At 38.7% G+C, this 19,600-nt stretch overlaps 1 protein-coding gene across 4 annotated transcripts in view; it reads right to left on the bottom strand.

Annotated features, from left to right (window-relative positions):
* The window catches only part of RUNX1T1 (RUNX1 partner transcriptional co-repressor 1), a 154,653-nt gene extending 137,061 nt beyond the window's left edge, over positions 1-17,592 (bottom strand). The window contains exons 1-2 of one of the 4 annotated variants that reach the window (XM_084620754.1): positions 16,734-17,592; positions 8,873-8,995 (exon numbers count right to left, since the gene is read on the bottom strand). In XM_084620754.1, the coding sequence (XP_084476880.1) occupies positions 8,873-8,995; positions 16,734-16,761 (151 nt within the window). In that variant the 5' untranslated portion in view covers positions 16,762-17,592. Of the gene's footprint in view, positions 1-8,872; positions 8,996-16,733 lie in introns of those variants that run through there. The other 3 variants (XM_084620755.1, XM_084620757.1, XM_084620756.1) reach the window with 3 other exon arrangements.
* Positions 17,593-19,600: the final 2,008 nt, after the last annotated feature.

Genomic DNA, 19,600 nt, shown 5'->3' with positions numbered 1-19,600 from the left:
ATTTTGTTTTGGAGGAAATGCTAATCAAAACCTTTTTTCCCGACAATGTGCAGCATTCTACTTCCAAAGCAAAAACGATATATATTTGAACGTGGTATACTTGACTTACTTCAGAACAATTATGCTTAAATTATCAACAGTCCCTCTCAGACTTTGACCAGATATATATTTTAATTTGCACAATTTATACAGTAAAGGATGCAGGATATATTTAAATAGGAAAATACAGCCTCCCAGCTGTAAAACAGCTCCATGTAATAAAACACGGAGAGAACACCATGAAAGCTCTTGTTTTGTGTAATTTGTGTGTGTGTGTGTCGGTCTGTGTCTTTTTTCCTCATCTAATTTCATCTGCGAGAGACTGTCCCTAGAGAACAAGAGAAGAGAGAACCAATTATATCCAGAGGCTGGTTTCTCCAAAATGAAGGCATCTGTTCCATGCCAATGACTTCCACATGGAAGAAAAACAGAACTTTGAAGGCATCTGTGTTCCTGGTTGATAGTCACAGATCTTAGGGTTTACAGTAATTGCCCAGCTGCAAACATGATTTGGTTGCTGCTGTTGTCAGCTGATCTCATCATACGCAAAAAAGAAGAAAGCTTAAGTCTTCTTTAAAAAAAAAAAAAAATCAGTTCTTCTATAGTACTCGGACATGTCTTTCCCTTTTGATGAAGGTAACTTTAATGGTGAACGTGATTTTCTTGGTAGAAATTAGTTGTAATGAGTTTCTTAATAAAGACGGGAAATTATTTTATTGTGCAAGTTTTCTGCCTAGAGATATTATTTTTAGGTAAACTTGTTACTATAAGGTGTTCATTACTTACTAGCAATTCAGTGTGGTGTCTTATAGGCATTATTCAGAGACCAACATGGTTCACCAGCTGCTTAATCCTGAATCTGACCTTTTTCAGATAAACAGTCTCATTGAAAACAATGGGACTGCTCTCCTGAGTAAGGGCCCTGGGATTGCACATGGATTTCATATGGCAGAAATAACTAATGTGATCTTCATAATTCAAATCGCATCACTTTCAATGAGAGTGGACACTTTATAAAAGAAAAAATATATAACACAATATACTGGTGGTTCAGAATCATGCTATATTGCAATGGGCCTTTATGTATATGACATTATGACAGCTTCTGACATTTTCAGTCATATATTTGAGCTCGTATACACACAATTCCTGCTACTCTTCACTGTTAAAAACTGAAGAAATAGCTAACAAAAGCTTTATCAAGGGCAGATAGCTTCAGGCAGACATGTCCATTTTGAAATATCAAGACCTTTACAAATTCTCCAAAGGCAGACAGCACAGCACTGAACCCCACTTTAGGATCTAAGGACACTAATATTGCAGTTGCAATGAAAATAGTGAAACTTGAATATCAGACGTATAAAATATATTTACATACTGTAAACTACACTTACCATATAATAAGGATCATGGCTCCAGGAAATGTTTAAAGCACAAGAAATGAAGAAATGTTCCTTCCTTTCCTTCAAGATGTTCTTACAGTCCTGGAACAAAAAAATTCCACCTGTCCTGTATGATGGAAGCGCCTTGCTTTGCCTTTCTTCCTTTCTTTCACTGGGATCTCTTAGTTATTCAAGGGAATCCACTCTCCAGGACAGATGGAATTTTAAGGCCTGATCTTGACCCTTTGAACTCAATAGCAAAGCCTCCCAGGGACATCCATGGGAATGGGATTGGGCCCTTAAGTCTCAAAGATTGTAATAGATATTAATTGATTCTCTCTAAAACCTATTATAGTTGTGTTTACTGTAGCTGTACAAACACTATTCTGCAATCTGTTAGACCATGTCTTACTCAAAAGTACTTTTATCAGGGGTAGCCCTGTTAGTCTGTATCCACAAAAACAAGGAGTTCGGTGGCACCTTAAAGACTAACAGATTTATTTGGACATAAGCTTTTCGGAGTAAAAAACCCACTTCTTCAGATGCATGGAGTGAAAATTACAGATGCAGGCATTATTATACTGACACATGAAGAGAAGGGAGTTACCTCACAAGTGGACTTTAATGTAATGGTTGAAACCCTGGCCCCACTGAAGTCACTGGGAGTCATCCAAAATGTATCAGCACACATTACTATATGACCATACATTCTCTGTCACCCATATATAATTCCTCAGTATCACATGCAGTGCAGCATGCACAATTCAGTAGGGATGGATTGTTTATTTTCCATTAAGACCTGAGCTAATGACTTATCACCACCTAACCTAAGAAAGATGAGAATTCATGGTACAGATATGTTTCTCATCTGGGGACAAATCTGGATCCAGTCTCAAAATGAATCCAGCAGGATATTGATAAGAGCACAGGGCTGAGGTGGGAGGAAGGAGACAATGGAGACGACCTCCAAAACAAAGCAAGAGCATTTAGGCATTTTCTGGAAGAACACATTTTGATAGGAGAAAACGATTACAACTCCAAAGTGATAAACATTGTAACTTTGGCACCAATATATTCTGTTTCAACTTTGTTTCTTTCCAGCGGTTTGCTCATTATTGTGCACATAAAGCATGTATAAAATTCAAAAATAAAGCTACTGTGTGTAGTCACTGATAGGATGTTATCTTTGCTCACCTTCACTTTGCTTTGACATTGGGTTCAGAACGAGTTTCCAATATTAAATGGTTTGCTGATGGTCTTTTCAAATAATGAATAGCATGGTCTTGAAACAGCCCTGGCTCAATGTTTCGTAAGAGTCTGTGATTTTGCTAATTAAACCCCTTTCTACAACGTTCCTCTTAAATACTTTTAACAATGCCATCATTAAAAAAAAAAAAAACATCCTGGCACCACTATTCTTTGATAGCATACCCCCCAGGTGCCATTATCCATAAACTTGTTGGCAGCACTCTCAGGTTTCTGGCACCCGTATGCCTTAATCTCTTTGGCAGCAAACTCCACCTGGATGTCATTGGAACTGCTCTCCCTTAATCTCTGTTGGAGCACTTTTCCCAAATATCCTTTGCCATAGTATCATTCCGTCTCTTTTGAAGCATTCTAATTATCTCATTTTCTGGCAACAGTTGCCCTCTATCTCGCTGGCAATGCTCAAACTGGCCTATGGCACCTCTCTTCGTGAAGTTGTCCAGTCTAAGTGTTCAAAAACCTTATTCTAACATTTAATAAGAGAATTTTTATGACAATATCTTAGCCACTCAAACTGGGTATAAACATGTCCCATGGTTTTAAATTTTATTTTATTTTATTTTATCCTACTGATATGACTGAACCAGTGGGGAGGAAAAATATGGTGGCAAAGCCTTAACCACTTTGATTCTCAACAACACAACACTGTAAGCCTTGGAGTTACTAGAAGCTACAGACAAGTTTACTCAATATTCCAGCTTGTCATGATGAAACGTTGAAACAGCAGTCTGATCCCGCTGCTCCCAGGCAAATGAGGGAACGATACACAGAAAACAGAGTATTCAGGCAGAGAATCCATTGTGGAAAGTCTTTTGACCTAGAGAATCGAAACATGACATTTGAACCACCACCTAGGGAGGCGACTGTGTGGTCATCATCAGTCAGGCAAGAAATGTAGTCTATAGCTCTTCAAATAAAATGAATCACAAAGGGAACCTGCTTGGTGGTAATGACTAGTCCTTATGCAATTTGCATATCAACACCCGGCTAGGCAGACATATTAGAGCCTTCTGCAGCTACTGAACTAACTATGGGTCTTGTACAACACGTTTTGCTCATGCAGCCACCTCTCTAGGTCATGGTCAAAATTTCTGGTTTCTACTCTCTGGCTCAGAATGGCTCTTTCATAAATGAACACATATTTTTTATTTTGTCACTGGAAGTAGAAAATGTTACATGCCACTGTTTGTGTATTAATTCCCCTCCACTAGGTGGAATCATATCTTTTTCTAGATAAATAATAGCAGCTTAATTAACAAAAGTAGCTATTATCACTACCATGTTTTCTTTGTGGTGGTTCATTTTATCTTACGAGCCACAGTCTTACCTAACTAAAGAAGTGCTGTTAGATCAGCCGCCTTCTTGACATAAAAGAAGAAATGTGAAACACCTCATGATGTGAAGAGTGTACTGGAAGGCTGCAGTAATATTGCTGTTACAACACTACTGTATTTTTCTATTTGTAGGGCCCTTGTATCTCAGCATACCCTTTAATGATGATGAATTTTCAAGGCAGAAGATAGAGAAATGGAAACAGAAAACTATAATTTTAATAAATCAGTAAAATAAATATCATACACCACTTGGACAATTATAAAAAGAGACAGTTAGTGAATTTCATTAACATTCTTGAAAAGAGCATATAATATCTTGCATATCTATGATGCCTTTTATCCTGAAGTATCACAAACTGCCTTACAGAAACTGAAATATGCACAACATAAAAGGACTATTTCACCTACCATTGGTGGAGTGAAATGTGGCAACTGTTTAACAGTGAACAGCAACACTACACTACATTTTAGGGCAGAAAGTGAAGGAAAACATTGTGTTGAAATTGTTGTGGAAACATTGATATCCTAGCCAATTCATCTAATGGTGTTAACACCCCCCTACTGGTGTGAAAAGTACAATGTAATTTTATGTCTAGAGGCAGTGAGCACCTTGGTTTTAAATCTTTTCTGAAAGACAGCACTTCCAGAAGCATACTGTTCTGTGGCATTAGTTTCGTAATGTCTCCAGAGGGGAAGGTTCATCAACTCAGTCAGCACTGCCATTTCACTGTTTCTTGGTCTTCCATCTACATACTAACCAAGCCACGCCTTAATTAGCTTATGAACTCTGACAGTATCAGATCACAAGGCAGTAAAGCCAGCAGACCTTTTGTCTTCATGAGCTACCATTCTCAACTTCTTTGTCCTATGTATATAAATCCAACAGAAGATGGAGTTTGATGAGGATTAGATCTGTTGCAGGTAGGGGAAGGGAAGCGAGTTTTGTATTTAGCAGAATGTTTGTTTGTGTCAGGTAGAAGGTGTAAATGGCTCTTTAATTTTTGTTTTTGTACTGTGTGTCAGCAGTACCTAGAGCTTTTGGTAAGTGCCCCTTTTTATATTTGTAGGAATCTATAAATAAATAAATATCAATTTCTTTCAGTCAACATAAGTGAGTGTGTGTACCTGTGCACCCACACTCACATGAGTACAAGTTATAGAGAAAACATGCAGCAGACATTCACTCAGACTCACACAAACTCTTGTCAGTCTATCTCATTTTCTTTAATCTGGCTTTTTGTTTAACTGTGAGTGTTCTCAAGCAACTATTATATTTTTGCATCTGACATAGGATCAGAGTCTTCTGAATCATATTTATTTCTTTAACTGTATTTGTTCGTGTGGTATTTGGTATGTTTACCTATAAAACAACGCAGTTTTAACCATAAAATAAGGGACCAGAACCTAGGGCAGCACTGGGTTTTAATTTTTGCAGATTTTTGAAGGTCACTTTGTGACCCTGGTGATTCACTTCAATCTCACAGTCAAATATCACTGTAAAACCAAACTGGAGCAAAAACAAGACCCTTCCTCCCACGTATCCATGATGCCCAGGAACTGAGCTCCTGGCTAAGAGATTGGAATTCAGCAACTAAAACCCATTTTAAGATTAAAAGCATGAGGAGGCATGTATCCTTCTCTGTGGAAGATAATTTGTTGTGTCGTGCTTACTATGAAATAAAGAAGCAAATGAAAATCTCTCATTTAGTACTGTATATATCTGCATATAGTATGTGTACATATACCCAAATAAGTGTAGTACAAAAGAGAGGTTTTGTAGGTACCAAAATGAATTACCACTTCTTTATTAAGACTCATAATTAAAACAAAAAACAAACAAACAATCTCCTCACCACTTTATTAGCTCAAAAAAGGGAATACTTTCCCCTAGAAACATATCTGGTAAAATGCTCACCCTTTCCTGCCTCTCCCCCCACCAAAAAAAAACCCCAACACCACCAGTGAGGTGCTTTCCATGTTCTTAAAACTCACTTGATTAGCAGCACTACAGAAGCAAACATTTTTCTATATAAGCACTCGAGCATAATTTAATCATTTTATTTAAGCATGGAAAAAGTTGCACTGAAAGCCCCATTAACTAAAACATCCTTGATTAGCTTAAACTTAGATTTGCAGGTATAAGAAGAGTGAAATAAGCCAAAGAATGCTCTCTGGTCTCTGGAATATCTTAACTTTACATAAGGCATCTTGACAATAAGTAAAAGCTATATTTTTGGAACGGACAAACAATTAATAATTATGTCTTATAAGGTATTTTTTGTTTGTTTGTTTTTAATAAAATTTATTCCCCAAATTAAATCTTTTTAACACTGTACTGCTATTTGGCTACCAATACCATTTTTATAGTCCAACAAGATAAAGTCCTAATTGCATAATACCACTTTATCTGCACATGGTAAAATTTCCAATAAACAAAAATGCACATTAGGCAGGAGAATAGATTTTTTTTTTAAATAACCCACTTGCATTAACAAAAGACTGCAGTGGCTTCCAAATTATAGGGTGTTATTTTTAGTGAAAGTAGTTCAATATTCATATTGGAGCAGATGTAGCAGTTTAACAAAACAGCTCTTCAAATCCAGCACAAATTGAAAACAGGAAAACTGATTGCATTTTCTCTTATCACTTTCCTTTTCTGAATTGACACTTTTGGCCTTCTAAAAATTTACACATGGCTTTCATCTCAACAGCACCTGCTGATCAATCAGAAACCTAACATTTTCATGAAAATGGTATAAAGGACTAGTTTTTTTCCTTACCATCTTTAAGGGCATCTGCAGGCCACTCAATAACAACAATTGTTGTGTTGATGGCACACTCAGAATACATTTTATATTTTCATTAAATTTACTTTTTAAAATGAGTTAAATCACTAGTGGCTCTTTCATATTAGCTCTCTGTTGGCTTTAAATTAATTTCTGTCTCAATGTCTCCCTGACACTGATAGATTTCATTCTTCAGGCAGATTTGGCAGAATATCTAAAAGATTTTGAAACAATAAGGAATAGCATATATTTTGTGGTCATTACAAATACTTAGACAGCTCTATATACATGTACTGATGTATGCATACATATAAATATGCACATACAATATTATTTATAATGGGTGAAAAAGAAGAAATACATAATACCATAATAGTCTTTCTATATATAACCCCCTCTGCTTTACCCTAAGGCAATAATGGGGAGGGGGAGAGAGACACAAACTGAACTCATTTTAAAGTTGTCTTTTGTTTTCTTACACAATCTACATATCAGGTGTAGGTCTGGCAGGTGCTTTGGAGCTACCAAGGCTGTGGTAAACAGATGTCATCATAGACAAATATGGTAAATTACCCAATCAGCCATTCAGTTCAAATATACTTGTGTGCTTGATGCAAAAGTTTGAAATATCTGGACTTGCATATAAAATATGAAACATAAAATATGTTGTTATCCTTTCTGCTTCTGATCTGGTAAACTCTGAAGTGTAGCAGCGGGTAGCAAGGACCTTCTTCCCTTTTGCATAATTCTTCGTGTAATTAAAGATCCTTCTTAGACCTGCTATGTGTCAGTTTTTTAACTGATAGAGCCCTAACCCTTCTGAAGTACTCTGCTACCATCCATTACCATTCTGCTTCAGTGATAAGGTAACCTGACGGCAGAGATGACATACAGTAATATATGTGCCACTCTAGCCGGTTGGTTTGTGAATTTCAGTGTTTCATCATGCTCACTGAGGCAATTGCAAACCTGAAATGTCAATACGTTCAGTCAATGGAAGTAAAATAATGGGACGCTATTGTCTTACCCTATCGATCTGCTGCTGTCAACAAGGATACATGCTCCCCTGGCTTTAAACAAATTTTAATTAGGCTTTTAGTTACTGGATCATATCTACCTATCTATGCAAACATTTCACAATGTGATGCAGCAACAGAAAGATTTTAAACTTTTATATACATTTTCAATGACCAATTGTTGATTTTTGTTTCAAAAATAACTCCTTCTAAGGAGATTTTAAAAAGACCACACAGAGAGAAAGAGAAAGTTGCATTCATGCCTACATCAGGTAATTTTAAACTGATGGAGAATTCTCTTAAGTAAACCAAAACTATCAAACTTCTAAATATATGAAATTTCTCTAAGAGGAATGGCATTCATATTTAGCACGCTCCAAGTTGAGAAGTCTCCAATAAAACAATTTGGACGGTTGAAAAAATATTACAAAATTAGTGTTTCCTATTAAAAATGCGGATGGTAACAATTATCTATCCCTCTTCCTCCCAAGAAAGCCACACTTGAAGTACAAACAAAAATCTCATATGTCTGATTTAACACCCCCAACCCCCCTCCTTGGGATGTTATTTGTTGTTTTGGTGGAGTGGACGCGTCCCCCCCTCAAAAAAAAATCACTGTGCACTTAGCTCACGAAAGCTTATGCTCAAATAAATTGGTTAGTCTCTAAGGTGCCACAAGTCCTCCTTTTCTTTTTGCGAATACAGACTAACAGGGCTGCTACTCTGAAACCTGTGCACTTACAGAAACTCTGCTCTCCTTTCCAGCCTACCAAGGGCGCGAGGGGGGTGAGTAAGTGGGAGATAAAACACGGCAGCAGTCCCACAAAATCAATCAAAAGCCCCAGCAGCTCTCTCCCTAAAGAGAGCCTATTTTAATGTCTACCCATTCTCACCTAATAAAATAGCTAATCAAGTCGTTGTGCTGCTTATTTGCCGCCCCCATCGAATGGTTTTAAAGTCTAGGCGAGACACGGTCTATTGTCCACCCGCAGCCCGGCCAGCCGGGGCCAAAGGCAACCCGCACGGAGAGAGACGGGGGCTCATCTCACCTTCGCGAGTCCGGGCCGAACAGCGGAGGTGCTGGGCGAGAGCGCCCGGGCCAGGACCGCCGCCTCCTGACCCCGCACAACAAAAGGCAGATCCCTTCCCTCGCCGGGCAAATTCTCCGCCAGCTACGAGGAGAAGATAAGAGGTTACATCTTCACTTCGCCGGGCTCCTATCGACTTCGGCATCGTTTAGAGAGATGGGGGGGCTGCCCCCCCCCGCGCCTGGAGATTACCTTCTGGCGGGGGAGGGCACCGGCCAGGGCTTTGTATCCACTAAACACACATCGCCGCTTATCGGAGGTAAAGGGCTTGGGGGAGGGGGGGGGGGACCACGCTTGTGTGTGCGAGCGAGAGCCAGGCAGCGTGCGGCCGGGTGATTACGGTATCAGCGCGGCCCAGCTGGAGGCAGGGAAAGCCGCCGCCGCCGCCACTGGGGGGGGAGCGACACCCACAGGGGAGCGGCTCCTCCTGGGGGGCCCCCACGCCCAGCGCCCCGCACAGGAGCGACTCCGCCACCCCAGCCAGCATCAGAGTGGCAGCTGCCTGGGCCACAGGCCTCCTGGCTGACAATGCGAGAGCCCTCCCCTGAAGGCCCAGCCCAGAGAGGTCAGGCCTCACTTTTCTTTTGGGCGGGGGTAGATTCCCCCCTCTCCCAAGTTGCTTTCACCCTCATTTGGAGAGGGAAGGCGGGTAGCCCTCGGAGAAGGGGCTCCCTCATTTTGAAAGCGGGGGCAGGTTCAAAGTCTCTCCCTCCCTCTGACAGCCCTACTTCAGCCTGGCCTGAGGATCTCCTGCCTGGGCTGCTGAACCCCAGCCAGAGGCAGCCCAGAACCTGCCCAGCAGACCAAAGTGCTTTCCCTACACAGGTCTATATAGAGCGCGCTCATCTAACTAACCCAAAGTGGGAGCTCTCCACCAAAGAAAGCAGCTTGCCCTGTGATTTCTGAGAGTTCATTTGTAACTGCTGGAAGTTCTCTTTCTCTCTGGTCCTACCATGCAAGTACGAGAAAAGCTACGGCACCTGTGTGGCCCTTGAATGCTTTTATTTATTTGTTTTTAGGGTTCCCAGTTTGGGGAGTACCTAATAGTGCAGAGAGTGCCCACACCAGACATAGTAGCTATGCACTGTTATGTGGCTACAACTCAGCACAGGAAAATGGTGAACTAGACCACGTCCTATAGCAAACAGGTTGGTTTCTTTAAAGATATACATCCACTGTTCATTTTAATTTTTAAAAAGCTGATTGGATGAATCCAACAGGCTATGGTTAGGTATTGGAAGGGAAGACGGTAGGAGCTACAAATGGAAGGGGCCAGCAGAATCAGTGTACCAAGAGCAGGTTGTTGGGCTACTCTTCTCACTGAAATCTAAAAGTAAAACAGTTCTCTCTCTGGTAACATTAATTTATTTTTAAGGAAGTTTGCTTCTCTTGAATGTCTGTGGAGCAGCAAAGTGAAGGTTGAGATCAGGACAATGGCAGCACACAGTGGAGAGAGGCAGGCATTGGTTTGTGACGCACCCCTTCCAAAATCACCAGGCCAAAATAGAGTTTTTCCACAAGAAAAATAAATAAATAAATAAAGGGAATTTGACACGTAATACAAAGTGAAAGCAGACCTTAGATGGTGGGGAAGGATGTGTGTGTGAAAATTGTGTCATTGCAATGAATGTCAGATAAAAAGGGGTCTGTCACAAATCCTCCACTAATCCAATAATGTGAAAACCTCTTGGTATCACTGAGACATAGCACAAGGTAAATTTTTTTTTATTCTTCATAAACCGCTGTAACTATATAGTTAGTCCTAGAAAGACAGTGATTTGGCAAATTTTCCTAATATAAAGGGCATTTGACTCTTAAGATAATCTGTGAATTTTACATATCTAATTTAACACCTGATTCTTTAGACAGTTTGTTTTCTAGTCTCAAAAAGAACCACCTTTCTGCATCTTCTATAGTTGTCAGCTATGTGTTAGAAGTAATCAAACAAGTCCTATTAAAAGAAAAGTTAGTCAATACATTTGAAGCATGGCTTTTTTGCAGTTAATGATATATTCTGTGCAATTTAAGTGGAAGTTAATTTAATTAACTCAACACGGAAGGTATCACTGCACTTTCTTCCCACTGATGTTCTCCCAAAATATTATCTAAAAACAGGGGATGCTCTGTTTATTCTAGAAATTTTAGGGGGGGAGGTTCCCTGCAATACTATGCTATGAACTAAATTAAGATCTGTCAAACCCGTATTTTCCAGAGTTACTATATATGCTTCAGATATACACTGACATTTCTGGCAAAGTGTTTTACTATAAGAGAGGCACAATACTCTAGTGATAAAAATCCAGGATCCTTTCTAAAGCAAATAATTTGCTGTGAAAACACTCTCAGTTAAAAATAAAAAAAATTATGGAAATATGATCAGAATACAAATGTATAACAGAAGCAGCGTTCCATAATCACAGCTGTCTCAAAGTCCAAGCTGGAGGCTAAAAATCTTAATTTCAACTGACTGTTTCTTAATAATGGGTTACCTTCCCATAAAGCATAAAGTCCATCTGCCCCCAGCAGATAAGTTTTGAAGCATTAAAATAGATAAAAATCTAACATTTTCTTTTTTGCATTGAATATGTGAATTCTAGCATGCTATAATGTGAGAATTCCAACATATGACCATTATGGCATAATATCTCATTGCTCAGCTTGTCATTACTTCACTTGTAATTCTTATGTTAATTATGTTCATAATTACTATAAACAGATGTGGTAGAAATTCATGTGACCTTTTACTGCAGAATGCATTTCTCACTCCTTTCACTTTATTTTAGCACATATATGAAACCAAATTAAAGAAAAAGCAATTTTGATATGCTGTGTATGTACCTATTTAAAATTAAACATGAATTTTTCTCATATTGTTCAGTCAGAGGATGTTCTCTATGCCAATGCAATGAAATGAGAATTAAATGTAAAGTCTGTCCTAATATATATATATATATATATATATGCTCAAACCCTGTGATTAAAATGAATATTTCTACTAAATTGAGCTAAACCCGTAACTGAAGCCTAGAATATAAATGGAGTGTTGCATCTTTATTCAGTACCTTTGTTAATGCAGCAGTATTCTGCTTCACAACTACAAGTACATTACAGACATATAGCAATTTATTTTACTCACAACCCAACCATCACCCTCTGTACATAAACCACATTTACAATAAAATCACTATGGATTTCATTAGCAGAAAGCCTACTCGAATTTCATTTCTTTGCCCCTAATCTATAATTAGTGTGGATAGACAGGTGCAAACCCTTCTCTTATACAGATGGCTACTGGAAATGGTGCAAAGTAGCTCCTTCTGTTTAAACAACACACAGATAACCTGCTCTGCTCTTATCACTTACAATTACCTCCATTATACTGAACTAATGTTTACTTTAATAACATGTCCACTGTTCTCTAAACACTATTTGGAAACTTTTATATCAATGGTAGAAAAAAATGAAGATGTAAGTCAATGTCTTTTAGATTAATCATTTTGTTTTGAAATCAAGTTCCTCTCTTTAAGGATAACTCTTATTTAATTTTTCATTTGGTTTTACACCTGCTGGTCATTTTGTTTAACATGCAAAATCATGAGAGCTTTTTTTCTGAGGGCTTTATGCTTCCATATATTAAGCTAGACTAAGCCAGTATCAAGTAAACAAGAGCGGAATAGTTATAGTTTTAAAACATGTCTTTAAACTGTAACATTTAATGTAAACAGTGCAAGAAGGATTATGTTAAAGTTTAGTTTTGAAATTTATATAGTGTTGGTTGAACATTTAATCTCCCTAAACCATTCATTTTATCAGATTTGTGCATATAAAAGAAGATTAAGAAATTTCAAAGGCTGTTCTTTTAAAAATTAGTTTACACTTTTTAATACTGATACTGTTTTCAGTGCTAGTGCTTGTTTAAACTCTTACAAATATCTTTAGCTAGTTACTAATTAAAGGCTATGGGAAACATATAGGACATTGCTAACTATACATCTACAAGTTTTTGAATGAGCCAGATTTAAAAGGAATTCCCTCTACATGCCTTTAACCAAACCATGAGAATAATCTTTACACAACAGCAAGTACATGTGTTATTTCAGTTGATAAACTGTATGCAGAGATCAAGAAGCCTTAAGTTCCTACAAAACAAAGAAAAAGCTTTTAAAAAATAAAATAAAATTGTGACGCCCCCCCAATCCCCCAAAGCAACCTACTAATATCTTTTTTAAGTTAGCTAAAGATTTAACAGTAATGGACTGTAGCCAGTGGATTTGAAAGGTGAAAATGACAATTGTAACTGCCTCCCCCCTCATCCCCACTACAGATACTGCAGATGCCTGTTTTTCCAAAGTGCTTGGCTATGAGGAGCTGTGCAATCTGCATAGAACCTCAGCGAAGCAGGCTTTGCATTCAGTGCCTGTCAGCTGAAGTTCAGTTCAGAGAAGTGAGAAACAGGATTTGACAGGGAAGAATGTGTGGAGCTGACTAGCCATTGACTGACCAGCACTCCAGGTGGAGCTTCCCCCCCATAAACAATACTTTTAGCATCAAACTCCATGTACGCACAGGCATACACAGAGCTAAGTATATACAGATGAGACACAGTGCGATGACTTTGGCAAAAATTTGAGTCAACATTAAAGTGGTCAAAAATGGCAGAAAGCAATGTTTTGCTTTAAAAAGATTCTGGAAAGAATTTAAAAGCTTGAAGCCTTTGAAGAAAAACAACTTGTGTAGCAGTTGCCAGCATACAGTGACCTAACATTGCTGTCTGCATTCCATTACAAACAGAATGTTTCTTGTCTATTAGACCATTCTAATAGTTTAGAAACAAAGTAGTGTTAGGTATTATTGCAAGCATTAAAGCTAAGCTCCATAAGGAGCACTGCTGTTTTAAATACTCCTTGTCTGGTTTCAGCTTGCCAGATATTGACTTTTTTTTTTTACTTGTCCATTGTATAATTGAACTTTATATTGTGATGAGGAAAAAAACCTGATGCATGAACCAGAGTAACAATGATTACATTACAGGCTCAAACCTGATAAGCTGATCAGAAAAGTTCTCAATAATCAAATAAGATAGCTGCCTAATTAAAAGGCTTAATAGTGAGACTGCAAGATAGGTCATATAAATAATGTAGCTTATTATACAATAGGATGTTTATACTGTAAGCCATTTTCAGATAATTTTTCATAGTATTTTTTAAGTGGGAACCCCAGAAATACCTGGTGCTAAAAACAGAACATATAAACAAGGCAGCTGAACTTTAATAGTCACTCAAGCTCAAGGAAATTCCCCGATCATATTGGATTTCCTAAGGAAATCAGCCCGGAACAGACTGAATGAGTTTTCAGACTTCCACTGAAAAGGTCAAGCATCAGCTTTAACAACCATTAGAAACCAGTTTCAACATTACTCTGTTATCCAGATTCACTAAAACTGTTAATGCCAAGCCAGGTCAGAAGATCGGGATAATAGAATTAAAAGCTACAAAAGTCTAAAAATGTCTCTCAGCTAGGTTAGGATAAACTTCTTGTCTCAAACTGTTTTTATTAATCATAACAAAACCACTTATTTAAACTTTCCACTGCATTCTGTCAGGATGTGGACCTGGAGGAGAAGCGGATTATTCCTGCATACAGAAGTATTCAGAAAACGACATTAACCTCAAACTCTAACATTTTTTTTACAAATACAATAATAATGTTTCTAGCTATATATGAAAAGAAAAGATTTTTTTAAAATTCCTTCAAAATTTGTGCAGGTGTTAAAATAAGTTTGAAAAAAGTCAAAACAGATTGAAGTTAGTCCAAAAATGGAAAAAAATATATCCTACTTTGGCCAGCAGCTCAGACCACCATCAGTGGATAAATCAATTTGCAGCAGCTGTGGACAGCCATTTAAGTCTGGGGCCTGAACAGATTAATTAGGGGAAGGGATGTTAAAAGTTAAAGGGGTCAGAGTTACATTAAGTACATGAATTTTTGCTGGAGCAAACCCCTTGTACTACATTCCAAGACTCAGAAAACATCCTCTTGGTTAGTCAAGGGTACGCCTGTAGCCTAATATTTCATAAGCCATCTTCATTTTAAATATTTTTGCAGAAGATACAGTTTTTTCAGGTAGATTACTTTTAGGAGTATATACCTAGCTTCACCCAAATATGTAGATCATGCCAAACTAGTAGTGATGTTTTGCATCACATTGTGTCTTTACTCTTAAGATATTAATAGGAGATTGAGTAATATGCAGAGGTATACCACTGTGTATTATGTACACATACTATTAAATATGTGCCATAACTTTAAAGTCCGTATACAACCAGAACAAATACAGTGTTTTCAATTTTGTTATTTTTACAATAGGAAACTTGGCTAGTTTTTTATGGAAGATTTGTTACTTTGTACTGTTTTACCAGAACCCCACACTTAAATGACTTATGTACACAATCTGCATCTTTAGCCCTACATGAGAAGGATGAACTGGATAGAATAATAGGTCTTTTCCATATCTACATTTTATGATTCTATACAATTCAGACAGCAGATGTAAATGGACAATCTCTGGGATTTTAGCATACCCTTCATCAGCCAAGAAGATGGTATGATGCTGATCCTTGACAGGGTTGCTCAACACTAGTAATAACCCTTCGTGTTCTTCATATGATTCTAAAGCACTGAATGTTGATACTTCTTCGCCATTTAATCTGGCGATGTTCACCGCTGCCGCAAATCGATTCATCCAGCGATAATGACTGGGACTCCGGACTAAAAATAGCTAGGGAGGAACTTTTTGGTGGGGGCGTATGAAGATGTTTTAATCTCTTTATCTTCTCCCTCCCCTTGTTGAAACTTCCAAGTTTAGAAGTAACGTAATCCTCTTTTTTGATGGAAAACATTTCAGTATGTATCACTGTATCCCCCTTTGTTTCTTTATAAAATTCGGAATGACAGGAAGGTACAGTTTGTATGCATACATTTCACTGTCAATTACCGTATAATAATAGAGTCGCCTCATCGGGGATGCCACCGTTAAGGTTGCAAGGCCCTTTCCAGACTAAACCATGTTTTGGACCCCTTAAAACTTTGTCATTAGCGAAGGGACTCGAACGCACCAAAAGTCAAAGGCTCATCTAACAGATTCGGATCTGAGTTCTGCATTCTTTGATCTCCCCGCTTGAAAGCTAAATAATGAATTACTGGAATCAAACCTTTTGAATCAGATTCAAGATTATCAGAGTAAAACTGTATTTCAACTTTAGAAATGCAACACAGAATGCTGCCGCATCGTTTTAGGAAGCGGATATATTTTCAAGCTTGCAAGGCAGTTCAGTGTGCGCTGCCTGAAATATTTCTTACAAAACAGCCAGTAGTGATATTGCCAATACTTCATAATCCTACTATTGTAGCGGGGGGGGGGGAGAGAAATGACCCGAAATATTTCAGGCATTCCAGATCACACTGGCTAGCGCTGTGATCTTGCAAGAAAAAAGCAGATTCTAAAAAGAGACAAACACTACGGCACGGAAAGGGACAATGAAACTTGCTTGAAATGATAATTTCCCTGCAAAACTGGGTGTTTTTTGCCTGCACTCTGAAGAGTTATTAGTACAGAATTGTGCGCGGGGCTGTTGGTTTGTATGTGCGTGCAATTCTAACCCTGCAGCGTCGCTCCGAGTGGATTAGTTACAACCGAGAGCCCCTTAGTTAGACCGATCCTAAAACGAGTCCTACATGGGAGAGGAAAAGAACGGGGAGTCCCACTGCCTACCCCCACCCCGTGATCCGGGCCCGGGGCTGCACGCCCCTTCTCGGTACTTACACTGAAAAGGACCGGAGAGTCCCACCATTCGCCACAGGCTGTGAGCTGAAAATAAAAGTTCCCGTCCTCCTTGGGGGAGAGCCGCCAGCCCAGGCTGCTGGAGGGCAGAGGGGGTGGGAGCGGGGAATGCAGTGCAGTGCAATGCAGCTTCCCTTCCAGTCCAGCTGATCCACGTCCACAAAAAGTCAAAACGAGCCGAAAGGGAACTCCAGCCGCTTTTCAAAGGGGGAGCAGTGCGAGAGAGACGACTGGGTCCAGGGGAAAGGAGCAAGAACCACAAATAAAACAAAGTAGATAATGAACGCCCAGGTCCCCTTCTGTTGCTGCTGCAGACAAATGTGATCTGGAGTATAGGGAACTGCTACTGTCAGTGGTGGTGTCTCTGTCTGTCTCTCTCTAAGAAGGCGATGCATAGATTTGCAGGACTGCCTTGTGTCTGCCTTGAAAGAGAAGCTCCATGCAACGTCTGTGCAGATCCGACCGCAGAAAGACTCCGCTGTGTCTGTGTCTCTCCCTCTGCTAACAGCCACCTCTAAAGTCAAGCAGCATACTGCAAGCAGCCGGCCTGGCTCTGCTACCCAGGTGCAGGGGGGGAGGGCTTAAAGCAGTGGGAGGTGATAGAGGTAGGAGACATCTGTGTCGTGAGGAGGTTAGTGAGGGTCAAGTATATGTTAACAATAGGCAAGCACAGTCCCTCTTGGGCAGTCTGCCTACTCTTTCTTTCTTTCTCTCTCTTTTACTGGGTGGACATGTAACTTGCTCCCTAATGATGCCTTCCCAAGGCTGCCTGCTTTAAGAGTCCAGACTGCCCTGCAGTAACCCAAGACAAACACTTTCCCTAGCCATCTGGAGAGCTCCTGGCTTCTCTGCCTGTATCTCATCACTGTCTGAAGAGACAGCACTGCCAGAAATCAAGCCACTCTCAGATCTACTCTCTAATCCCCTTCTGTTAGCTGATTTTCAGTCAGACTATTTGCTTTCACATTAGTTAATAGCCTTAGAGAAAACAATTATCATTTTCTTTTTCCCTTTGTTTTTCACTCCAGAAAGAGTACAGTATTGAGGAAGGCCTCTTTCTCTTTTTAAGAAATATATGGTCTTTCATGTCTTGCAAAACCTATGTGCAATTTCAAACAGGGATTCTAGACTCTTCCAAGGGTTAAACCATAATCATAACCAACTCAGCAGTGAAAATGAATTACAATATTCTACAATTAAGCAATACTAGAATATTAAAAAAAACATGAAGGTCAAATGTTGGATAAACATTTAAAAGAGCATGTATGAATTTGATGATGAATAAAATACTCTTTTTTAATTTTCTGGGAAACAATATTACAATACGACTCAAACTACAAAATACTCATTTTTTATATCAATTTGACATTATTTGATGTACAGTATTATTCCTACTGCATCTGCACCTGTGGCCTGAATCAATACAACAAAGACATGTCCATGAAAAACACATCTTCTTAAGTAAAAAAATCCATGCAATTACTAGATAGGCTGATTTCAGGTTTCAGAGTAGCAGCCGTGTTAGTCTGTATTTGCAAAAAGAATAGCAGTACTTGTGGCACCTTAGAGACTAACAAATTTATTTGAGCATAAGCTTTCATGAGCTACAGCTCACTTCATCTGATGCATTCAGTGGAAAATACAGTGGGGAGATTTATATACATAGAGAACATGAAACAATGGGTGTTACCATACACACTGTAAAGAGAGTGATCACTTAAGGTGAGCTATTACCAGCAGGAGAGTGGGGGGGCGAGATCTTTTGTAGTGATAATCAAGGTGGGCCATTTCCAGCAGTTGACAAGAACATGTGAGGAACAGTGGGGGGTTGAATAAACATGGGGAAATAGTTTTACTTTGTGTAATGACCCATCCACTCCCAGTCTCTATTCAAGCCTAAGTTAATTGTATCCAGTTTGCAAATTAATTCCAATTCAGCAGTCTCTGGTTGGAGTCTGTTTTTGAAGTTTTTTTGTTGAAGAATTGCAACTTTTAGGTCTGTAATCCAGTGACCAAAGAGATTGAAGTGTTCTCCAACTGGTTTTTGAATGTTATAATTCTTGATGTCTGATTTGTGTCCATTTATTCTTTTACGTAGAGCCTGTCCAGTTTGACCAATGTACATGGCAGAGGGGCATTGCTGGCACATGATGGCATATACCACATTGGTAGATGTGCAGGTGAACCAGCCTCTGATAGTGTGGCTGAGACTGTTTTGCAATGTGTTTAAATTAGAATTGTTAAATTAAATTAGACTATTTGGAAGTTTTATTTAACATCTCCAAAATCTCTAATGTTAAGAAAATGTGTTATAACACCTGACAGAACACCTTGCCAATATACAATATTTATTCCCATGTGCAGGGAATACTTACACACATGCTTAACTTTAAGCATATAATTAGACCCATTGAAGTAAATTGAACTGTTCACATGCTTAAAATTAAGCATGTGCATGTCTCCAGGATTGAAGACTATGATTATTATTAGTTTGCTTCTGTGATTAGCTTTTAACATTCCATAGGTTTATAAAATATGTTTATGTTTATAGTCTAGAGAAATCTGCCCTCTCCACTGATATAAAGAGGCCATGGAACTTAATGGGCAGCTTGGTATTTGCTAATATGGGTTCAAATTCTACCTTGTTTACACCCTGTTGTAGTCAGTTGAGTTTCATGGAGCATAAATCAGGGTAGATCTTTCTCATTGTGATTTCAATTTACAAAAAAACTGAAATGTAAAAATCTAGGATTGTTTTCTAAGTTAAAATGATAATTTATTACAAACATTCCCTTCAAGTCAAAGATATTTGTAGACTTTCCCAGCAATAGTCTTTACATTTTAAATAC

This window comes from Lepidochelys olivacea, assembly GCF_965140295.1.
Source record: "Lepidochelys olivacea isolate rLepOli2 genome assembly, chromosome: 2".
Taxonomy (NCBI): Eukaryota; Metazoa; Chordata; order Testudines; family Cheloniidae; genus Lepidochelys; species Lepidochelys olivacea.
Note: the sequence above shows the minus strand (reverse complement) of the source record. Positions and strands in the feature narration are given on the sequence as shown.